At 46.7% G+C, this 22,820-nt stretch overlaps 1 protein-coding gene across 1 annotated transcript; it reads right to left on the bottom strand.

The window, feature by feature from the left end:
• Positions 1–14,834: 14,834 nt before the first annotated feature.
• Positions 14,835–22,211, bottom strand: LOC142085120 (E-selectin-like). Its single transcript, XM_075156758.1, has 12 exons — positions 21,832–22,211; positions 20,926–21,033; positions 20,610–20,795; positions 19,775–19,960; positions 19,482–19,667; positions 18,727–18,912; positions 18,434–18,619; positions 17,964–18,149; positions 16,874–16,981; positions 16,386–16,407; positions 16,203–16,275; positions 14,835–15,870 (listed from the first exon to the last, which is right to left on the bottom strand). The coding sequence occupies exons 1-11, from the start codon at positions 22,160–22,162 to the stop codon at positions 16,218–16,220; spliced, it is 1,743 nt and encodes a 580-aa protein (XP_075012859.1). The 5' UTR covers positions 22,163–22,211; the 3' UTR covers positions 14,835–15,870; positions 16,203–16,217.
• Between the last annotated feature and the right edge of the window lie 609 nt (positions 22,212–22,820).

Below are 22,820 nucleotides of genomic sequence, written 5' to 3'. Positions count from 1 at the left end.
TTTCCCAAAGGCAGCCCAGCACCCCTTCCCAGAAAGGCAGCACCTTTTTGGCAGTAGGATATTGCTCAGCACAAGCAAGGGACTTACAGGAAGAGTGGAGCAGAGCCAGGCATCACACAAGGCACATGGTGAGAACTTTCAGCTCAACTTCTGAATCACCCCAGCAAGCTACAGCAGCAGGAGCAAGGAGAGAAACGAAGCAGGATCACAGCAAGAAAACAGAAATCTAACTCCAAACGACCCGCTAGCCTCATCCTCTGGGTAAAAAAGCCCTTGGGAAGCCCGCCTTGGGTTTTCAGCTGAAGTAGATCAAGAGGAGACTCAAAACACCTGCAGCAAACATCCACCCTCTCCCCTACTGCTATCACTGCAATAATGCCTGCTACACACTCTAGGTCTAGCCTAGGAGAAACCTCCTTCTCATCAGCTCATTAAAGAGCTTTTACCGTCCCTTCTCTGACACAAGGAGTAGGCCCAGCAATAAAAGTCTTCTCCCTAGGTCACAGGAGTTACATGAAAGTTGCAGTAGGATTTGTTCCTGTTGTTTCAGTCACCTGTGATTTCCCAGCTCCCTGACTTCAATACAGAAATTTCTTTCGCGTGCAAAAGCCAGCTCCAAGCTCGCTGTCTAAAGGGGACCACCTTGTCCCCTTGTAAAGTCCACCTTGTAAAGTCTCCCAGCTCCCTGCGAGTGTTTTCAGACGTGAGTGAGCCTTCTTAGAGAAACAGAAAGGCAGGCCAGCCCTGCACCCATGAAAGGTTGCTGATCTCTCCCGTAAACCAATTGCCTCTGCAAAGTTCAGAATGAATCTCCAGAGCTGTCAAAGGGAAGATTGGGCAGAACCTGCAACTGTGCTTAAAAAGGTCAGCTGGGAAAAGTCAGGATGGGAAGGATGCTCGCTTTATTGACAGATGCAGAGTGGAAGGGGCTAACCTGTGAGTACCTGCAACCTAGTTTTGGCAGCACATGCTAGACTTCAACTCTGGGCTCTGTTGGCTGCAGCTGGTGACAAATCCTTTGTGGATCGCTTCCAGACAACAGAGTCTGGGGACTAAGCCTGAAACTGAGACTGGGGCTGAGCACCAGGCAGAGCTCTTGTGCAGCCTTCCTTCATCCTGAGGGATGAGAGTAGGCTGGTGGGATGGATGCCTTTCTGCCTCTCGTGACCCAGATCAGCTTTTTAGATCTCTCAGACTAGAACATAATTTTCTCTCTGTCCTTTACTTACATGCACACCTATTTGTCCAGGTTTCTGTAGGAAACAGAGCTTTGAGCATCCAGGCATTTTCTGGCAGTTTCTCATATATAAAGGGAATCACCCCAGTAAAAAGCCAGGGAATCTTCCAAAACTCATGGAATTTGACCCAAACTCCCCTCACCCTGGGAGCACTTTAGAGTCCAGGTATGTTGAGGGTTTGGGGTATTTATAAAAATAAATAAATAGAATTTTAAAAAATCACAACAATTCCTGAACGCCCCGGTTATAACATGGGTTCTGCCAACACAGAAATGTACCAAGGATGTCTTACAGCCATGCATCACCTCCCCATTTGTGTGGCACTACAGAAACCCCGCTAGAATTGCACAGGGTTCACGAGAGGAGCTGTACGCCAGCGCTATCAGCAGGCACAAGCCTAGGTGGCTTTTCCAAAATGCTTTCAAGTTCCTGCCTAGCTCTCAGTCCTGCCTTTTGCCAAAGTCCCCTTCCCCTTAGCCTGGCTCAGGGGAAAGATTTAAACCCACAGGCTCTTTGTGTGCCTCACAGGTGGTCTCAGCCCAGACCGCAGGAGGGATTTGCCAGCCCCTTGCCATGCTCAGAGCTGGTAGGAGCTCAGTGAGTCCTGGACACCAGCAAGTAGGCCTTTGGGGCAGACATTAGCAATGGCAGGCGATAATGGGCCCTGCTGTGCCCCACAGGCTGCCAACACACACTAAGGACAGCCGTGCTCTGCGCAGCCAGAAGGGAGTCAAAGAGGAGGGGAAAGCAACTTCACTGCAAGACCAAGCCAGAGCCAGCAAATTCCTACCCACTGCCTGCTGCCCTGTCATCTCAGCATGCTGCCCGCCCATTTGCACTCAGTTAACATCTCCTGGCCTTTTGGGAGCAATCCCTGCCCTCTCTGCAGTCCCTCCAGCCCTCTGATCTGCCCAAGACAGGTGGGTTTTGATTCCCAGGGTTCGGCCCCTGGTGCAAAGGTGGCTTTGCATCCAACTGAATCAATTCCAGTGTTGTGCCACTGGTTTACCTGATATACAGGAATCAGACAAATAGTGTATCTGCTGATGCTAATTAAACTTGATATTGATATGTGACATATTTAGTATAAAAGCAGCAAGAGAAGTTGTTATTTTAAATTTTATGTGACTTGGAAATATATAATGGCAAGTAAACATATTCCTTTTTGATCAGAATATTGTTATACATACACTGCAAAGAGCTCATACACAGCACAGGTAGTGAAACGCGTTAGGTCACTTCAAAACACAAACCAGGTTGAAGGAGATCTGAAACGAATTAGACCATTATGGCATTTTCCCAGGGGAATTCTCTTTCTCTCTTTCTGTACATACACACAGAGACATATTTAATATAATTGACAAAATCAATATTTATCCAGAGAGACCTTAAGTTTTTAGAGAAACATCACTTTGTTAAAAGTAGTATTCTCATGGAAAATTCCTGACTATCTTTACATGTAACTTTCACCTGTCCTTTGTTAACCTTTATGAGCTGATCTCCAGAACTCCTTTTAGCATAAGCCATCGCAGCCCTCACCTGTAAATACAGTATCCCCTTCCACACCCTGAACGCTTCTCTTCCCCTCCATTGCAGGAGGAAAGCACAGACTCACAGAAAACAGGTCTGGAAGGGACCTGGCAAGCTCATGTCACCCATCTTCTTGCCCCAAATCAAATCAGAGACCTTCAGGCATGGAGCTGCCACCTCCTCCCCAGCCCATCTGTCCCACCACATCTCCACCACTCCTGCTAAATAGCTCTTCTCTGGGTCTAAACTGAGACTTCCCTCCTGCAATGCAGATTGCAGCACAGTGCTACAAGGGTTTCTTTCCAAAACCTGCGCCTAAATTAAACTCCTATAAAGGCTCTGTTCAGTCGGCGCTTATTGCTACAGGAGCAGCACGCCCAGGAGGCTGGGCAAGCCCCACTGCTCTTGGCAATGGCCACAGCGGCGTCCCGCCACCCCTCCGTGCAGCTGCCCAACCCACAGCTGAGCCCGCGCTGCTGCTCAGCACAGCCGATTCGCACGGGGTCAGGGCAAGGACTTACAGAAGTCAGGGAAGGAGCCCGAGTCCAGGGAATAAGGAGTCTGTGTGCCCGGCTGCATTTCCAACCTGCGTCCTGTCTCTTCAGCGGACTCAACCATGAAGGGAGGTTTGGGATCAGCTTTCTCAGCTGCGCAGGGCTGTTGGAGAAAGAAAGGAGTGTTTACACATTACAGAGCAGCATCCTCACGATCCGTTCTAAGTTACAAATTTACCTCCCAGACCTTGACCAGGGCTGGGGTTTTCTGTGTTTGCTCTTTGGGCTCCTGTATCTTTGGAAAGCGGGAGGTGTTGCAATGCTGGGGGGAGGGCTGGCTGCACAGGCTGCCTGGGGAAGGCCCTGCAATGCAAAGGAGTTGGTCCGAAATGGCTCTGCTGAGAACGTGTCTCCTGGAAGCGATTTATTCTCTAACCCTGGCTCCTAAAGAAATGAAACCAAGCAAACAACTGCCATCCCATCTGAGCATCTCAGTTCTGCATTCCTCCTTCTCTCTGCCAGTTGGTCTTTTTTCTCTTATCTGCAAGCCTACCCACTCTATCTGATTACAAACTTTGCCAACAAGAAGGTGGTAGCGTTAGCCACATCACCACTGGACGCCAGTGGAGACCAGGCATAGCTGGCTTTTGCCCCACCGAAGCTGTCTGAGGACTGTGGTGGCAGGTGACAAGGGAACAATGTCCTGTACGCATTCCTGGGCAGCGTCACTAGCTGCTTGCAGGTGACATGGACAGACCCTTGTCTCCAGAAGGCTTTCAGAAGACAACCAGCCTGTGCTGCAAACAGTTTTTCTTGTGCTGAAGTTAGAGCCCCTGGCTTTGTCCCTGTGCCTGCTTATCTCTGTTACACTCTCAAACCTTGCATGCAGCCGTCTGCCTGCCTCTACCCTCATATTTGGATTTTGCCAGTCCTGGTGGAGAGGAGCTACAAGCAAACAACATTCCTCTCCCCTGTCTGCACTGATAGTCTTGGGATCTCATCTCCTCTGCGCTCCCCTTCAGGCTGTGTCAACATCGCCGGGGTTGTGGAGGGCAGGACTGCTCTGACTTCGCTGCCCCATCCTGTACACCGTGTGCTGCCCGGCCCAGCACAACCGCACAAGGAATATTCCTCTGGGATGGGAGTCAGACCTGCTAGGGGGTTTTAACCACCTCCCTCTCCTAGATTTCTCCACATTTACAGCAACAAAACATGCAGGTCCCAGAGTGCAGAGTGATCCCAAGACTTCTCCTTCCAGAGACTTTCAGAAAACGGAGCCTCTGTACTGCTGTAATCCCCTTGGATGAGCAGACAGCATTACTAAAGCCAAGGCGGGCTACACAGCCCCTTCCACATCAGTGCCAACCATTGGGACATCTCCTGCAGGAGAAACAGCCGCAGGGAGTCCAGGCAGGTAGAGCTAGCAAAGGACACTGAATTACTGGTTTGACTTTGCTTGCACTTTCAGGAAGTTCTTAATCTGAAATTGCAACAAATTCCCCAAATTCAAGTTCTCATGGAGCTGAAACCTTGCAGGGTAGTCTGGATTGGAACCAGGAGGTGAGAAAAGAGACATGGAAAGATAAGATACCAATGCTGTGGCATCAGCTCTGAGCCTCTTTAGGAGCCACAGGAACCCAGCGTGCTCTGTCTGCTGTCTCTTCTCCCCACAAGCACTGCTCCTCTTACTTCCTTACACTGCCGTGGGTAAGATGGATCCAAACTCCTCCTTTTTTTTTGTTGTTTTTACCCAGAAAGGGCTGCCCAGCAGTCAGATCACTAGTCAGGGACTCCAGAATCTCTCGAACCTGCCACTGACCTTTCAGATCCACTCAGGTTTGCCTCCCCAGCTCCCACAGACAGCAAGATTTCTGTGCCCTGAGCTGCGGTGCTTGAATCCCTCTTGCTGTCCCTTTCCCTTTCTCAGACCTAACATATCTCAACAGATGCCAGAGCATGAAGCCACTCCAGAAACAAATCTGTGGTGTTAGGTGGCACGGCTTTAATTATATGACAGGAGCCAGAAGAAAGGCTATGAAACACTTCTCTTTCAAAATCTTAAACCTCCACTCGGAGCACTTTGTGTGGCTGCGAGCAGAAGTAGCAGGACATGAACTCTGCAAGCACACAAAGGAGCCGAATCAATGTCCTGTTGATACAGCCTAGCAAAATAAGCTAATGATGGACAGGACTGCAGGTTTTCATATGTGAGGGAAGGATTTACAGTGATACCAAAGGAATTATTTCAGCCCCACAGTGACAATACCCACCCGCTTCCTTATTATATTTTATTGATTTTGCCCTAAATACATGTGGCTGGAGGAAATGATGCATAAATTACTAACGAGTTAATTTCTTGCTCCGACACAGACTCACAACAGCCCTTTGAAGGGGAACCAGGAAAGACAATGTGTGAAAGGATAAAGGCAATGAGACAAGCTTGGATGTAATAATCCCATGTGAATGATTATTGCTGCAACTAATGTAATCTAATAATGAAGAATTTACGCCAGATGTCCCCCGGAATATGCCAGGCAGACTCAGGATTCAGCAGTGGATCCAATTCTAAGGAAACCTTGTTAGGAGGAAAAAAAAATGCTGTTGTCTGTTCGTCAAATGAGAGGCTGTAGACCCCTATAGTCAGAGTCGCAATAAAAGCATGCCTTGCAAAGCTTCCTGGGAGTGTGTTCATTAGGCCTGATTTCCAATTTGTTTTCAGGTGAAGTTAAGATGTTGGGTTTGGCCTATAAAGCTCCTAAGCCTGGGAGCAGCCCATTTCAGAAGCTGCCCCTTATGCCAAGCCAGAGCTGCCACCGGGATTTCCCCTGTGTCTCCCCGGGGCAGAGAAGGAGCTGTTGGGAAGGCAATCTCCAGGACAGGTGAATGAAGACTGGAGAATCACCTCCTTTTATTTATTTTGAACTTGCATCCTTTCAGCTCTCACAAGGATATCCGAGACCAGAGCTCCATCCCTGTCCTGGGGCATGACACACAGCGTACACCCCCGTCCTTCTCACAAGCTGCAGCATATGGGGACACCTTGTAGCAGGGAAAAGGAAAACAGAGCGCTCTGCACCAGGGGTGTATTGTGGTGCACCCGGGCTGCTGCAAAATGAGACTGGCTTCACCTTCGTTCATGTCATTTAGAAGCCCATTTTGCAGCAGGCAGGTTGAACACAGGCCTGGCAGAGTGCTGCTGGCCATCCAGGTCTTCATGAAGACATGAACTAGACCAAATTTGTTGCCCAAAGAGCAGATCAGAGTTGGGATGATCTGTTATTTCAGATCCAGCACCTGCTCTTCTAGCCCAGGTATGAGGACAGCACTACCAATGGGCACTGATTTCCATGGCATGCTACGCAATCAGCCAAACCAGAAACCTGACATCAACACTTCCTCTTCATTCAAAAACCCACATGAGCTAAGTTTACAAAACAGGCACAAACCACACTTCTCGCTCTCCCTCCTTGCTCCTGCTGCTTATTCATCACCTCTTTGAAGGTATTTCGTAGAGCCATTCCAAACACCTATTCTGGTCATGCTTTGGGGTTTGAACTGCTGTTCATAATTCCTCCGTATTAACCACTGTTATTTAAGTAGCTCTTGATGGGAAGAAGGGGGAAGGGAAGCTTTAGCAAGATCCAGAACCACTAAAACACAAACCACTCCATTCAACTTGAAAGATTTGTTTAAGCCCCATTAACTTAATTGGGACTTAACATCTTGTTCATTCGTTGTTTTTGCAGAAGACCCAGAGATCTCCACAGTGAACCTGTGTGACTCCAGTACTGAGTCACGGCCATTAAACATGGTTTGATTGTGTCAAAATCGCAGCCACGGTGCTTCTCCCGTGATCCTCCTCTGTCAGCTAGTTTGATAGCGTAGGCTGCTTGTCTATGTTGAAATCTGTTTCACGGGGGCTCTTTGATCTGTGCCTGTGTGCTGCTGTTTTGTTCTAACAGGCACACAGCTGCTCCAAAGGACTTTGCAAACAATAATACAAACATAGCTGCACTTAGGACTTGCAAACCCTGATTTTAGCCAGTTTGTATGTCAGACGTCACTATGCCTAGAAACGACTTACAAACAGGACCAAAGATCAGGCCTAATTTTAGTAAGCCTTTGGGCTTTGCATCCCCTGACTGTGCTTGTTTTGATGAAACATGATCATAGGATGAAAGAAAGCAAAAACCCAGCTGGCACCTGCTGGGAGGGCAGGGAGAGAGAATCTGGCAGACAGGAGGTTCCTACAGAGATTGCCAACACTACTACACGTCTGTTTTGCTTTTTGGGCAGCATGGTGAATCCAAAGGTGATAAACATTTGGCTTGACTGGCCAGACAAGATGTGCCCACATCAGATACTGCACTCTCCCTCCTCTCTTGCTAGCATCTCAGCACCTCTCAAGGCAGCTCCTTCTGCTGTGCTTCAAGTCTCCAGCCTCCGAGCTTCAGAGAGGATCCAGGCTCTGCTGGAGTGGGAATAGCTGCTCCCTTACAAAGAGCAGGCTGCCCAGCTGGGCTGCTCTACACCACACATCTGGACAACCGATTTCAAATTTCAGTTTGCAGCACAACACAAGGATTGTTGTTAGAGGACATCTTTGAACCTCAGGAAACTTTGAGGTATCTGTAGTATTTTTAGGACAACAGCTTTATTTACAATTCAGTGCCATCAAAAGACAAATGTTTAACTAAACCGGGAGTGACTTTGTTCTCCAAATACTTTCAGTGAGGAAGAGTGACTCTGAAGTGAAAAAAAGTTGCTGTTGTCTGAGCATCAACAGATTCTTGACGACCCTTTCTCTTGGTCTGAAGTCCTGAAGAAAGGACTACAGCCCAGTTGTGCCCTTTAACCAAAGAGCATTTAGAGCGTTCTCTTTTCACCAGTCAGGACGCAATTTCTTTCTATAAATATCTAGTGGTTTTACTGTGCCATCGAACATGCAGGTGAGCTGGCTCAATACATTTATCAGCTGACCACCTGCAGCCTGAATGTCTCACTGCCCCTGCAGCAGCAATCGGCAAGTAACATCCTCTGATGGAGGACAGGCAGACAAGTCAAACTGCTGGGCTGTAATAACCCTTGGTAGCTTTCAAAACCCATTCCTCACCCCCACTCTCTCTCCAGAGAAGCCTACAGCAACCTCTTCGGGCTGTACATCTAGGCACGAGGACCTGCACCCCGGGCCCACCAGCTGGATTTTATGGAGGTTGTCTGGCCTGCTGGGCCCCTTCTGGGAAGGAAGGGGCTGCTGATAGCATTACCGTGTCTGCACTCTATCACGGGGACCGGTGCTTGCCCGCACCGGAAACAACACGCTAGGCAAACATGCAGACCTTCGTGGAAGCTACAGCAATTAGGTTAATTAAGAGCCGGGGCAGTCCCATATGTTTTCTGATCTGTTGTTTTTTAGGTTCCCTATTGCACCTGTTGCCACAGCATCCAAACATCCCAAAGGCTTAGATTTTCCAGCTCCAGACGTGGGAACAGAAGGACGGCTGTCCTAGATCACAGCAAAGGCCTGTTTCACCTCATATCCGGCAGCAGATAGAGATGGCAGGAGGATAAGAACAGGACATTGTCATTCCCCTAGTACAGGTCCTCTGCTCTTCCTGTGAAGGTCCCAAAGCTCTTCTCGAAGGAGTTCAGTATCATTCTGTTCTACACACAAGGCAGAGACATGAATTTCCCAGACTTAGCTGTCAGCAGTGCTGGGAAATTAAACCAAGTGCTCATTTTTCCAGGCCACAACCTCAGTGTTAGAAGAGCTAATAGCCCCAGCTTGGGATTTCTGAAATAGCCAAAGAGATTCAGACACCAAATCAACCCCATTGTCAAGGACGTGTGCACCCAAATCCCTGGGGTTCCTTGGAGCATCCCCACAGACGTGGGGTGCCACTGCACTGGGAGCCACCCAGGTTCCTCTCAGAGAGCCCCTGCTTTTTGCACAAGGTGCACAGCACCAGCTTCCACCTGCAGTATCACTCATAGCCTGGGACAGGGGTTTGGAGTAGGCGACTTCTCAGGGCTCCTCAAATCCTATTTCATAGGATCCTCTGACAAGTTCTTTCCTCAGGTGCAAGCTCAGGGAGAAACCTGCTCTTCAGAGTTAGCTTTGCTCATTGCAAAGTCCAGGGCAGTCCGTGTTCCCAAAACTCCTCCAAGACAGATGGTTCATCCTTGCACAGTGCATTTCTGTGAGGCAGAATCACTTTCTGGAGCCACACTTCAATGCTGACGTGAAAGCAAAGAGTGTCTGCCTCCTGTTCGCAAACATCTCGATTTCCCCTGCTCATGCTGGAACATGAGTAAAGTGCTTTAAAAGTTCACGGAGTCTCCATCACCAATTTCTGTCATCAAAAGGCTGACCTGCAAGACTTGCTCCCGCTTAGCAGACAGGGAAGGATGTTGCAAAGGGTCACTCACCATTTAATGGGCTGAGAACCAAAATCTGCCCTGTGTGTGTGCAAGGAAACACGAAGCAAAAGTGACAAAACAAAAGCATTGACTGACCTGTTGTGCATGTGCGTGCAGGCACGTGTGTGTGTGCATATTACTAGCTTTGTCTGGCAGCATTTGAAACATTTCTGTCAGCACCTGAAGGAACCACTTCTGAATTTAATGCAGCCAAACTGAATGAATTGCAATCTGGAGAAAAGGGTGATCTGTGTCTGACTTCTTTTCAGCACTTATATGATTTCAATGTGCCAGATGCTTGCTTGTAAGTAATTACAGTTACTTTACAAGAAACTTTTTATATCCAGTATGTTTTTAAACTCAATGTTAGGAAAGGCATGGATTTTAAACTCAGTGTTAGGAAAGGCATGGATTTTATAATGTCCCGAGTGCTCTCCTCCTGGCACGTCAGCTGGGATTTTATACCACTCTGAGCAGAAGGTAAACCCTCTACTCAGGCAGGGCAAATTAAACAGGGCACTGAATATTCCTGAAGAAAGAGCTAATAGAGGGAAAAGAAAATGAACCAGATCCATCTGTACTGACCTCAGCAGTAACATCTGGCTGCCCCAGTTCAAAAGAGCAGTGACACATGCATTCAGGTGAATGGCTGGCCTGTCTTTACTGCAAACAAACCACCAGCCTGAGCAAACTCTGCATGTCTGAATAGTGCGTGCAAAATTCACTGTGGCTTTACCAATTGCCCACACAATGCAAACTGCCACTCCAAGGACACGTGGCGAGGGTCTCTCACCTCTGCCCCAAGTCCTGTACCCACCAAAAAAGTCAAGGAGAAGAGCACAAGTGGCAGGCGAGAAGGGTCTTGCAAAACAGAGATGGAGCTGTTCTTCCCTCCAGGAAAGGAGGAAAAGAAGTGGAGAACGTGGGCTCCCTGCTCCCTCCTGCATGACTCCATGATGACTACTTCATCACTGTCAAGTGCTTCAGCCAAATCCTCTGCCTTTATTTGCAAGAGGTTACTGACGCAGGTGAGTTTTTCTCCACAAGTGCTTCTGACAGAGTAGAAGAACCTCTGCTACATATGGTTGTGTTGGTCAAAAGTGACTTGCTGTAAAGTAGCAAAGATCTCTGTTCTCTAACAATGACCCAGCAGTTCCTAACTCATCTGCAGAGCTTTCCTCTGCTGCCTTCGAGGGCCATCCAGATCAGACTCCCGTCTGAGAACAGCCCCATGACACAGACAGCATCCCCTGCTCTCCACCCAGGGACCAACCTGGAGTCCCTGGCACCAGCGGAGGCAAGGGAGGAGGAGGAAATACAGCGAGGACTGGAGAGGACCCTTTCTCTCTATCTTAGGATAGGGCTTTCTAGGACTACCCCCACTTTCTTTCTGCTCCAACCGTATCACTTCCCCATGGGACATCTTGGTTGTTCATGTGAAGCCAGCATTTCACCATGTCTGATTTTTATGTTATCTAGATTCTTTGTGCTGACACGAGATAAGGTGAAGCAGGGACATCGCTGTTTCGTGCAGTGTGGGCTGCGCTGTATTTTCCTCTTGGTTTAGGCCAGGCTGGGCTTGATTTCCCAAGATCCCAAAGTGAATACATCCTGCCTGACTGCAGCCCCTCCTTTCCCAGAAATCATCCCGTGAAATAAGTCCTGAACAAAGTGTTTCCTGTCTCCCCTTTAACCCTTTTCCTTCCACCCAAGCGCTCCATGACCCAAGGCCTGCTCTAGAAGGCATGGATTCAGTGCGATTCCCTCTTCCTGCCCACTCAGAGGCTGTCAAAAGCCCAAAATGACAGCACTGGAGTGCCAGAAGCAAGCAAGTCACCTGCAATTTCACACCTGCCATCGCTGCTTTCATGGCAGCTGGCGAGGTGAGAAGTTGATGAAGGTCCCACTTGGCCCAGGCTGAAAATCAAAGTAACCGTTGGGCTTTTCAGGGAATGTCCTTCCCTGAAGTGGGAAGGCAGGTAGAAAACCTGCTGGCAGCTGCCCGGGGGCATCTGCTGCCTTGCTGAGGAGGCATTTGTGCTTTTTGCACGCTGTCCTGTTCTTGGCAGCAGCTTTCCTGAGCTGGAAAAACCATTGGCCATCATCAGCTGTGGAAACACTTTCTGGCCTGTGGATTTCTTTCTCACCACTGGAGCCACAGCTGAACTGTGTTGGCCAAGTCTGCCTCCCTTCTAGGTGAGATTTAATAGCACCAGGTGAGCAGCGATAACCATCCAGCAGGTTTTGACTCCACTGGCCAAATCTAACCTGCAATTTTGCTTGTTTCTCTCTAACAGCGTGCATGAGAGAGGCTGTAAACCAGGCTGGGGAGCTCCACAGTATAACTGTGCAAATGCTATGACAGGCTGGGCTGTGATGCCTGCTTCTCTGCCCTCCACCAAGCTTCTGCTGCCCACTACCAACAGGAGGATAGCCTGCCTGTCTGTGGGCAGGCCCATGCTGTATTTCTCATTTGATGTGAGTTATGGCTCCCAGGGAACAGCGATCTTGTGGTCCTGTCTGTCCCTGACCAAGAGCTCACCACAGCAACTTTCTCCTCCAGGACTACGGGTTGAAGACCCTCACCAAACACCCATCAGCAGCCACACATCAGCAGCATGCTCGAGCTAAGAGGAGGGAGCCAGCCCCCTGCAAGAACCAGAGGAATTCAAATGGGAATAAGACTCAGGACAGAAACCAGACTCACAGAGGCTTGAGTATGTTGCAGTCTGGCCTCCTGGCCCTAACACCCTCTGACAGCTCCCAGGGCAAGAGCTGATCAGGTTAGTGATTTGATCACGACACCAACTCCCTCGGGAGCTGCTGCTTCAAAGTCCCTGCTGCCAGTCCTCAGCAAAGCACGCAAGGAGCTGCAAAGATGTGCAGTCTCCAGAACCTGTAGCAGTGACCTATCTTCGTGAGTGAAGAACTACTGGCCAAATGCTGGGTCCAGTCCAACCCTTGAAAACTGGAGCTCTGGAAGGCAACTTCAGCCAGGCCCTGGTAAATGACTGCTTGTTTGATGGCTAATTGCTTATGAAAGCAGCAGGCACAAACCCAATCTGGGCAGGGCTTATACTGTCCATATCACCAAGGGCCACAGAGACACCTACCCCAAATCAAACACTACCTGTCTGTTTGAGACTTTAAGTGAAATTTTGTTTCTAAGTCCCCTTCTGTTGGACTGCAGATGTAAAAAGCTAAAGCCAACTGGGTAGCTCAGTTCATCAGGAATGTGTTAAGTTACGCCACAAAAACCATCCCCTTGCCAAGCAGCAAACACACAGCTGTGAAAGGACATGAGTGCCTCCCAGTTAATGTCACCTTCACAGCTTCCACGGTCACGGCACAAGCAGACATCCGCTCCAAAATAAGATGCCAGGCAAAACACGGATCCCATTCTGAACAACACCACAGGCCCAGGGGGAGCTGAAGAATTTAAGGGAAATGGGACAACAGGAAATAAGGAAAGTCCCTCCAGCAAAGACCCTGTGGCCCTTCAGTGGTTGCACAGCACTGCACCATATAGAGGAGTGATACAATGGAGTTACTAAATGACCGCCTGGCAGTAAGCGTTCCCATGGCCATTCTTGCCAGCACGGGAACTATACAGTTAGCAAACAACAGAAGAGCTGTGTTCACAGGCACTGTGACAGAGACGCATCCACTGCAAATAAAATGACTTCCTGAAGATTCTAAAGGCCTGGACGCACCATGCCATCATAACTGGTAATTCATATCCCGAAGCAGGAAAATACAGTGCCAGGAGAGGATCAAGAATCAAGAGACCTGGACAAGCACAGACTAGGGTTTTGCCTGTGTCCTGGACTAACATTAATTATGAGGATGGATGTAACCTGTCAGTCACTGGAAGGAAGGAGACCCCCTTCAGGGAGTCTTTGTCTGGCCTCTATGGGACAGAGAGGACTAATCCCACTCAAACATGGTCTCACTCCTGCTGCCTCTGGAAGTCACAAGGGATGAAGGTTTGGAGAAAGAGAGAAGATAATTTTAGTCTCTTTTCTGGCAATAAAGCCCATGTAAAATCCCAGGGAAAGCTGCTAGAAGCACCAGCTCTGATCAACTCCTGGGAAAGGAGAAGCTGGGCTCTCTCCTGAGGATGCTACAGGGCCATGCATGTAGAGGACAACAACAAGGACAGGCTGGGGGACCCATGTGGTGGTTTAGCTCTCAAAACAGCTCCTGCAGGGATTCAGAGCAGGGCGTTTCAGGCTAATCTCTACGTCCCCTCAGGAAACCTGAAGGATTACTGCTCTACATCTGCTCACACGGTTGGGCCCCACCTTGTCAAGGCGGGGGAAGCGCTGACAGCCACTCTCAGTTCGTTAATCGGTTTGGGATAAACAGCAATGGGCCCTGTCCACTGTGGCACAGCACCTCTTAATTGACTCCCTTGCTCACAGGCCTGTTGGCTTCTCTTGAGTCTTGCCTAAGGCAGGAATGCACCTCATGGTTTATCATTAAGGGCTGGCTGCTGGCAGCAGCTATGGAGAGCCACAGTGCAGCTTCCTTGGCTACATCAGGGGTTGGGGAAGGGTGGCCACAGGAGTGTCTGGCCATCGCTGGCACCTGGCCCATGGCAGAGTCTTTGGCTACAGCCCAAGCCAGGGTGGGAATGGAGGTCCCTAGACAGCAGTCATCACTAACCCCCAGAGCTCTACTTTCACCTGTTAGCCCATGGTCTCCCAACACTCAGCTTGCTTCCCAGCAGAAAGGGCTGCAAAAGACCTCCAAGGGCTGCAGGGTTTGTGCTGTTAACTATGCACCAAGATCACCTACTTGCTTCTTTTTCTGCTCTCCTCTCCCTCCTGAGCATGCCTCTCGCAAAGTCCACTGCTGGTCCAGGCATCTGCTTTACAGGACCCATCACTGAGCCTTCCTTCTTCCTTTCAGGATTGGGGATGCTGGTTTGGGGTCCAGCTCTGGCTGTGCTAGCTCCCAGGCAGTCAGTGCCATCTGCTGGCTACTCTTTCCTTGACTGCTATGAAAACATGGAAAGTGTCCCTAAGTAAGGGACAACCTTGCTATTTAGCCAGTCTTCCCCCAACCCCTCATTCTGCTGCTGAAACCATATCCCAAAGGGCTGACCTAAATCATTTAAATGATGTACATTTCCAAAAAGGGAACATTACATTTAAAACATTTTATTAAATACTATTACAAATAGGACAATACGTATCAGATTCTAAGTCAGAGATTCTTAATTTATGATTATAACTTAAACATAACTTATTAACACAGACTTTCTCATTTAAAGTCCTTTAACAGCTTAATAAACCATACTTGCAATATATATATACAAATCTCAGGCTTCCATTTTATTTGTAAATAATATGCAGGCATGAAATCCTTACAAACACCTCTGAATTGTTTTTAAATTACCTGGGCCCAGATCAATGGCCACAGACCTACTCAGGAACAGGTATTTTACAATACATTTACAGTTAACAGCACAGAAATATCCACAGTAAAAACTGCACAGTTAAATATTTATGTATACACCTGTATTAAAGTGCATAATCCCACAGGGATGAGATAATTTCAGACCTACTTGCTGCATTCAGAAACCAGAGTACCTAGTATAAGCACTATGATTCCTAGTGCTATTACAAAAAAAAAAATTGCCCATATTGCTACAGGCATATTTATTGATTGGGACATGCTCTTAAAACAAACTAACCTCAACAATAAACCAGGATCAATGGTTTCAAGGCTATTCAATGAATATTTTTTTATCCCGATTATTCTGTTTCTGCAAGTATAACCCGTATGTCTCCGGAGAAGACATCTCCAGCAGTGTAGTAAGTGATGTGAAATAATGCATGTCTTCACCTCACCTAGGTACCTTTGAGTAGACCAGAGGAGAAACCAGCCTCCTCTTTAGGCAGCAGCTTACTATTTGCTCACCATCTGGACAAGAGATGGCAAGCTCCCAGTTATGATAACTACATGATTGAATGTAGACAGTATTTTGCCAGAAGGCCAGAGTTTTACTCTCTGCTTGTCTTCAATGGAAATACCAGACAGCTTGAGCTCAAAATTTCTGAGCAATACACAAGGTCAATCATCTTGTCAGCAAGAGGTAAAAACATCTGGACAGCTGCTGATTTGCATGCAGTTTCATTCTCCAGAAATCTCTGAGACATAAGTAAAGATGGCTTCAATTCCTGCAGAGAGAACAAAATTCCTCTATAAATTGGAAAATTGGCATAGATTTCTATTTGCTCTCATTTCAGAGGAATTTTATATGCAGCAGGTAGCAAAAACGCACAGAAGTGTTCCCAATACTATATGCGGCTAAGCACAATCATCCTTTAACCATTTCTAAAGCAATAAATCCATCAGTCTTGTTAGGAACTTTCATGCAATGCCAAGATGCATATTAGGTACCCCAAAGCACATATTGCTATTTCAGCAATTGTATATCAATTAACAGCTCTGATTGCTTGTGTGATTAAAAGGAAGAGAATTTGTGAGTGCAGCTGTCTCATGTGCTTACCTGAAACACCTGGAGTTAGACATTATGGCCAGCACTTTGGAAGCTACCTTCGATGGTTAGGCTCTGGCAGCTACTATGAAAAACAGAAACAAAAAGTACTTTAATGACAACTGGTTTATATCAAATGGATTTTAGCAAAGTGATTGCAGCATTTTTCATGCTGCTTTTTGAGACACAACTTACCTGGAAGGAGTAAATTTCTTTGCTGCAAGAAGAATAAGAAAAGGCATTAGCATTTCAAGATGAAAGCCCCCTCATGCAAACTTTTTCTTCTACTAAAAACACTCTCATTTCTGAATATCTGATAAAAAGCCATTATCTAGCAACAAATCTGACAGGCAGTTAATACTGCGTTGTCATTAGCCCCATTTCAAATTCCCATTCACTTTCCCTGGCAGTAATTACTGATAAATAGAATGTTTCTTTTTTCTTCTAATTCTTGTTTTCTAAACATTTGTTTTTTACTATTTTTTTAATTTTTAAATGTTCATCCAAAAGCCAAACATGGCATGCATGCAGGCTTCTTGAAAATAATTTTGGAATTTGTTTAAGTATGGATATTTTCACTTTTTCAAAAAGCAAGCTATTGGGGTTTGAAGGTGGTTTGTTTTCTCCACTGAAAATTTTTCAGGAAGGTAAATAAAACCAGTGGACCCAGTCCGATTGCTCACCTTTTCTTCGGAAACGTCTTGCAAGCCAAAGGAGGAATGATGCCGTGAACAACAGAGAGGCACTTGTGGCTGCTATGCCCACAGAGACATAGCTGACTTGTTCAGAAGCTGAAAGGATGAGAAAGTTTCAGTGAGATCAAGAGGCGTATGAGGTCTCTGAAGCCCTCTTCCTTTTCCTTGTGCTCTTCAAGAGGAGCTAGAATTACAGCTTGTAACCCTTAAGTTTTCTCTTGCTGAGACAGGACACATCCTGAACACAAGGTAAAAAGCTGCATACTAAAAATTATCCCATTCATTGCCAAAGCAATGGCAAGGCAACAAGCTAGTTATACCAGTGTCCGTCTAACTACCAGCCTCACATGAAAATTTATGCTCATCTTTTATTTTTCATGTTTCAGTTCATATTTTAGTTTCCACTGTGCTGTCTTCCTCTTTGAGCAATCCGTTGAGATCGATGAAATTATTCAAGGATCTAAATTCTGCTCAAGGAAAAAAAAGTGGAGTTGAGCTTTCAGGACCTTAAGCAAAAGCATTTCAAGCAGGACAAGTATGTTCCCACTGAGGACAGGGACAGAGCTCTTACTGCCTTGAATGGGAAGGCAAGGCTGAGACTGTAAAATTACAGCCTTTGACAGAAAAGCTCTGTGAGGTCTTTTGGCCGAGGAGTTCACCCAAGAAACTATCACACCAAATTAACAAATCTATAAACTTTTCCACTGAGAGACAGAGTTATGAATGCAGATTTCCCCACAAGACACTGTTTCTCTAGAGAAGCTTTTTTCTTTATTCATATGGAAAAAGCTCAACATCAGAAATATTTTAATTAAAAACCAAACAACCCAACGCAAAATCAGGTTGCAGCTTTTGTTTTTGGGTAAGAAATCAACATTTTTCACCAAGACCTTTTAGGATTTTTTTTCCCCCCTTCCATTTTCTAAAAACATACTGAGAGATTTTGTTGGGCCTTTTAATTCATGGACTTCACTAGAAGTTCTAGCTTACTGGTTGGTGTTACCTCTTCCACCCATCCATACCTCATTTGACTAGAAACCCAGTGCCACCTCTCTGTGGCTAGTCACAGGTCAAATACCTTCACATGTGGGCAGACTAGCACTCCAGTTTCCTGAATGACTGCACTCAAGAACATGAGAACCATTGAGCCTCCATCCTTCCAGACAGCTGAAGTGGCAGGCTGTGTTGTACGTGAAGTTCCCAGCACCATGTGAGCAATCCATAGAGCCTTTCTCAGGAGAGCTCAGAGGTTCACACTGTACAACTGAAATACAAAAAGAAATGGTTAAGAGTCATTGAGGACTTTCCTGTCTTTGGCCCTATTTTTTGCCCTAGTAGACGTACACTGTATTTTCAAATTCTTTTGACTTTGGGATGGGAGCAGTTCACAGAGCCATGAGGAGGCATTTCTAAGGCAGCGCAAGTCACAGATGAAAACATGAGAGGCAACACAGAGTTTAGTTTGGAGCCAGGACCCTACAGGAATATGCATTTCAGTGTGCTATCCAGTGACAAGGAAACTGTATTTTCCAACCCAGTAAGTCTTACCTTTGCATTTTGGCACTGGCTCTGACCACTGTCCCTGCACCGTGCATTCAATGCTGGACACGCCATCCAGAACGTAGCCCTCGCTGCAGCGGAAATCACAACGTGAGCGATAGGTGAGATCTGCAGGAGCATGGTCACAGGTCACAAGACCTTCTTCTGGCCAGGTTACAGCCTCACACCTCACAGCTGCAACACACAGATCACAACAGCCATCAGCACAGATGCCTCAGGAATTCAACATGCCAATGCTGACAACCCCAAGCGCTCAGGTGAGCACGCGTAAGGAAAGGTACCTGCACAGGATGGTTGCTGCCTGTCCCAGGCCCCAGAAGACCCACACTGCAGCGTGGCTGGTCCTGTCAGGGTAAATCCTTCCTCACAGGTGAACTCGCAGGTGGTACCCCAGGTGAGCTCCACAGAGGGATGAGAGCAGTTCACAGCACCATGAGCAGGCATTTCTAAGGCAGGACAGGTCACAGCTGAAAAGCATAAGAGACAGCACAGAGTTTAGCTTGGAGTAGGTCAAAATAAACACTCTTCTTTGAGCTGACAAGAGGACATACCCTGCCTGGAGCTGTCCCCTACAGAGCCATAGTACTTCCCTTCAGACCTGGCAGTGTCTCAGGAAACAGGGATTTCAGCATGTTGCACAGTCCAGCCAGAACACTTAAACATGCACCTAAAACATGCCAGCTATCCTGAGACTGGCTCCAGATTATACACCACAAGTGGACTGCATAAACAGACACTGGCTCCCATTTGGAGTATAGGGAATAAAGAGTTCCCGTCAGAACACTCCACTTCAAAAGCCTGTTAACATATGTGTTGGGGACACAGTTCCCCAGTGCTGCTTGTCACGGTGCACTGTTGTTTCCTCTTTAACACAACAGGCTAAATGATCCCCATCTTGAGATCTGCTTATGAAAAGTGCTATAAACACGCTGGGGATGACTGTTATTCCTTGACTACACTTGAATGAGGAAGTCTCTTCAGACTATTCAAGCTACTCTAAGCTTTAATTGATGATTTCCAACCCAGTGAGTCTTACCTTTGCATTTTGGCACTGGCTCTGACCACTGTCCCTGCGCCGTGCATTCAATGCTGGACACGCCATCCAGAACGTAGCCCTCGCTGCAGCGGAAATCACAACGCGAGCGATAGGTGAGATCTGCAGGAGCGTGGTCACAGGTCACAAGACCTTCTTCTGGCCAGGTTACAGCCTCACACCTCACAGCTGCAACACACAGATCACAACAGCCATCAGCACAGATGCCTCAGGAATTCAACATGCCAATGCTGACAACCCCAAGCGCTCAGGTGAGCACGCGTAAGGAAGGGTACCTGCACAGGATGGTTGCTGCCTGTCCCAGGCCCCAGAAGACCCACACTGCAGCGTGGCTGGTCCTGTCAGGGTAAATCCTTCCTCACAGGTGAACTCGCAGGTGGTACCCCAGGTGAGCTCCACAGAGGGATGAGAGCAGTTCACAGCACCATGAGCAGGCATTTCTAAGGCAGGACAGGTCACAGCTGAAAAGCATAAGAGACAGCACAGAGCTTAGCCTGGAACAAGCCATAAAAAGTTTTTTTTTTCTTTCCTGAAACTTAGCAACATATCCATTAAATGGAAGCAGCTTTAGAAAGAAGATCTACTATGCTGCTATTTCAGAAAGCAGATAGGAATGGAAAGATCTCAAAATGGAAGACTGACTCTTGAGGCAAGGCTGTAAATTCATCTGCAGCTCAGGACAGCAACTAGCTACAATCCAAAATTTTCCCATTTTGACCGCTGCTTGTTGATGTTTGATGCTTTTATTTGCTTCAAACAGTAGCTTATTCTAAGCTGAACACCTCAAAAAATAATTCCTACAGTCAGGAGTAACAGGCCTGTTGTGAGCAGTCTCACAGCTATACCATCTCCATTCCCTGTTCCCCACTAAGAGGTGGAAAAGTCTTTCCCTACAAGGAAATCTAGACCATCCTGCCCATTTCATCTCTTCAGGGTGAGACACCCGTGTGCTGCAATAAAATAAATAAATAAATAGCACCTTCACCACATAATTACAAAGGAGCAGGCCAGAACTTCAATTTGTACCTACTAACAGAGCAACACTGAAGTTTACAGAGCTGTGAAAGAAAAAAAAAAGAAAGCTCATCTAGCACTGCTTGAGAAGCTCACCTTTGCATGCTGCAAGGGGGGCAGACCAGACCCCAGAAGAAGTACAGTATACAGATTCCGATGCAGTCAGTTCATAGCCTTCCTCACACTGAACTGTGCAGGATGAGTTGTAGCTGAAGTTCTCCAATGGATGGTTGCACTCGAGGCTCCCATGATCAGGTTTCTTCAGTGGATCACAACTCTCAACTTCAAAGAAACCCAAGAAGGTACACAGTCAGTCTCACTGGCTGAGCAGGTAAATCAACAAGCCAAACAAACTGAACACTAGCTAGCGTGAACATCACCCTGGCTGAAAAGCAGGATGGAATAATCTTACCAAACTCGCATTCAGGCCCATAGAATCCAGGGTTACAACGGCAGATGTGATTGTTAATAGTCTCTACGCATTCTCCACGGCCACTGCAGAGAGATGGGTTGCAAGAAGCTGGGGAAAAAAAAAAGAAAAAAATACAGCAAATTATAAAAGAATCAGCAATGGCCACTAATGAAACCTGGCTAGCGCTTTGTTTATCTTTCTGGCACTAAACAAGCACTTTGTATAGCAAAAGAAAAGCAGGGTGTTTGGTACATAAGATTACCCTGTCATTTCACAGAAGCGTTTCAGAAACTAACACCTCTGACAGACTAGCTCAGAGTAAAAAGATTCTGCTGGCAGGAAACTCCATGACCACTTGTTCTCAGGTAGATATTAGCAATATTTAAAATGCAAAAGGAACAGTATACTACGGGGTAAGTAGAAATCCTCAACAGGTACATTATTCATTAACTCACCACAGCTCTAATTTGGCTGACGCTTGACTTAGTGTTTTTGTTGTTTTTTTTTTTTGACCTGGCGTTAGCCACCTCTACACAAAGTGTCTAATCTAATCCAGTGGTCTATAGTCAGCAGACAGATGCCTCCAAAAGGGCCATTCTTATCTGGCTGAGACACTTGAGAGTGGGATGAAAGTCACTCTCTGGAAGAGCCTGTTTCTCTCCACTGATTATAGAGAATGTCTGGTGTTTTGCTCTTATAAAGATGTATAATATTCTGGGAGCTAAAAGGTAAGTGAGATCAATCCAGCTCTTAGAACGAGAACAACCTCAGCCCTGTAAGTAAGGATAAGTGTACAAGCGCTTACAGGGTCAGGTAGTTAATATGTAAGACTAGGTTAAACATCTCGTCCCACCCACCATCTCATCTCCACAGGGGCACACTAGACTGGCCTTTATCATACCATACCTGTGTAGCACAAGGCGACCTTCTTTTTCTCACACTGCTCATCATTCCATTTGCCATCATCCTTCCCTCTTTTGATATAGATTTCAACGCAGTCCTCGTTGTTTCCTTTGCCATTTGGCTCACCTGAAGCCCAGTTTTTTGCCTCTTCTGTCAGTTCTTTGTTGGTTCCAATCCAGGTCCATACATCATTAATTTTTCTGATTCCAATCCAGTAGTAACCCGGATTGAAGGGTAAGAAGTTATTGAGATAATTGATTTCCTCCTTATTCTGAATGGCAACCATGTTAGTATATCTCTTTTTGCACCACAGCTCTGCTTCCCTGTAGGTCATGTTTGTGTCTGAATAATGGTATGTCCAACAATTCACCCCCTGCAGTATCGTAAGTCCTAGAATGAAAAGATGTCAAAAAGTTGGTGTCTGACTTTTTCCCTCCTCTCTCTCCAAAAAAGGATATATAAAGCTCTATAACTATTGCAAACTTGTCAATATCTGAAACTGCATAAAAAGTAGTGGCAATTATTTTATAAACAATTAACTGGCAAGATGCTGACATGCCTGTTTTGAAGCAAGTACAGGGACTTCACCCTGTGAAACTATGTCCGATCACACAAAGCTTTGCAGACTTCATAGCAAACTGTAGGAGCCAATTATGTATTTGACAGGCAAGCAGGGAAACAGGCCATTGCAGCTAGAGGTTCTTCTATGTGAACCTAGCTTCAAGCTAATTAGGTCAGGTTCAAAAATTCTGTTTAATTCTGAGCTCAAACAGAACAGGCACACTAATATTACCATCCAACTAGTTTTCTCCACAGAGGCATACACACTTACCATAAGCAAAAAGAGACAGGAACCACAAGCAAATCATGGTTCTGAGAGTTTTCTCTTCTATCTTTTAAGCAGGTGGCTATGAAAGATCAAAGGAACACATTTGTAAAGAACAAATACTGACTTTTTACAATTCAATATAAAATACTGTCTATGCAATCTT

This window comes from Calonectris borealis, chromosome 8 (genome assembly GCF_964195595.1).
Source record: "Calonectris borealis chromosome 8, bCalBor7.hap1.2, whole genome shotgun sequence".
Taxonomy (NCBI): Eukaryota; Metazoa; Chordata; class Aves; order Procellariiformes; family Procellariidae; genus Calonectris; species Calonectris borealis.
This window is presented reverse-complemented; position numbering and strand designations above follow the sequence as displayed.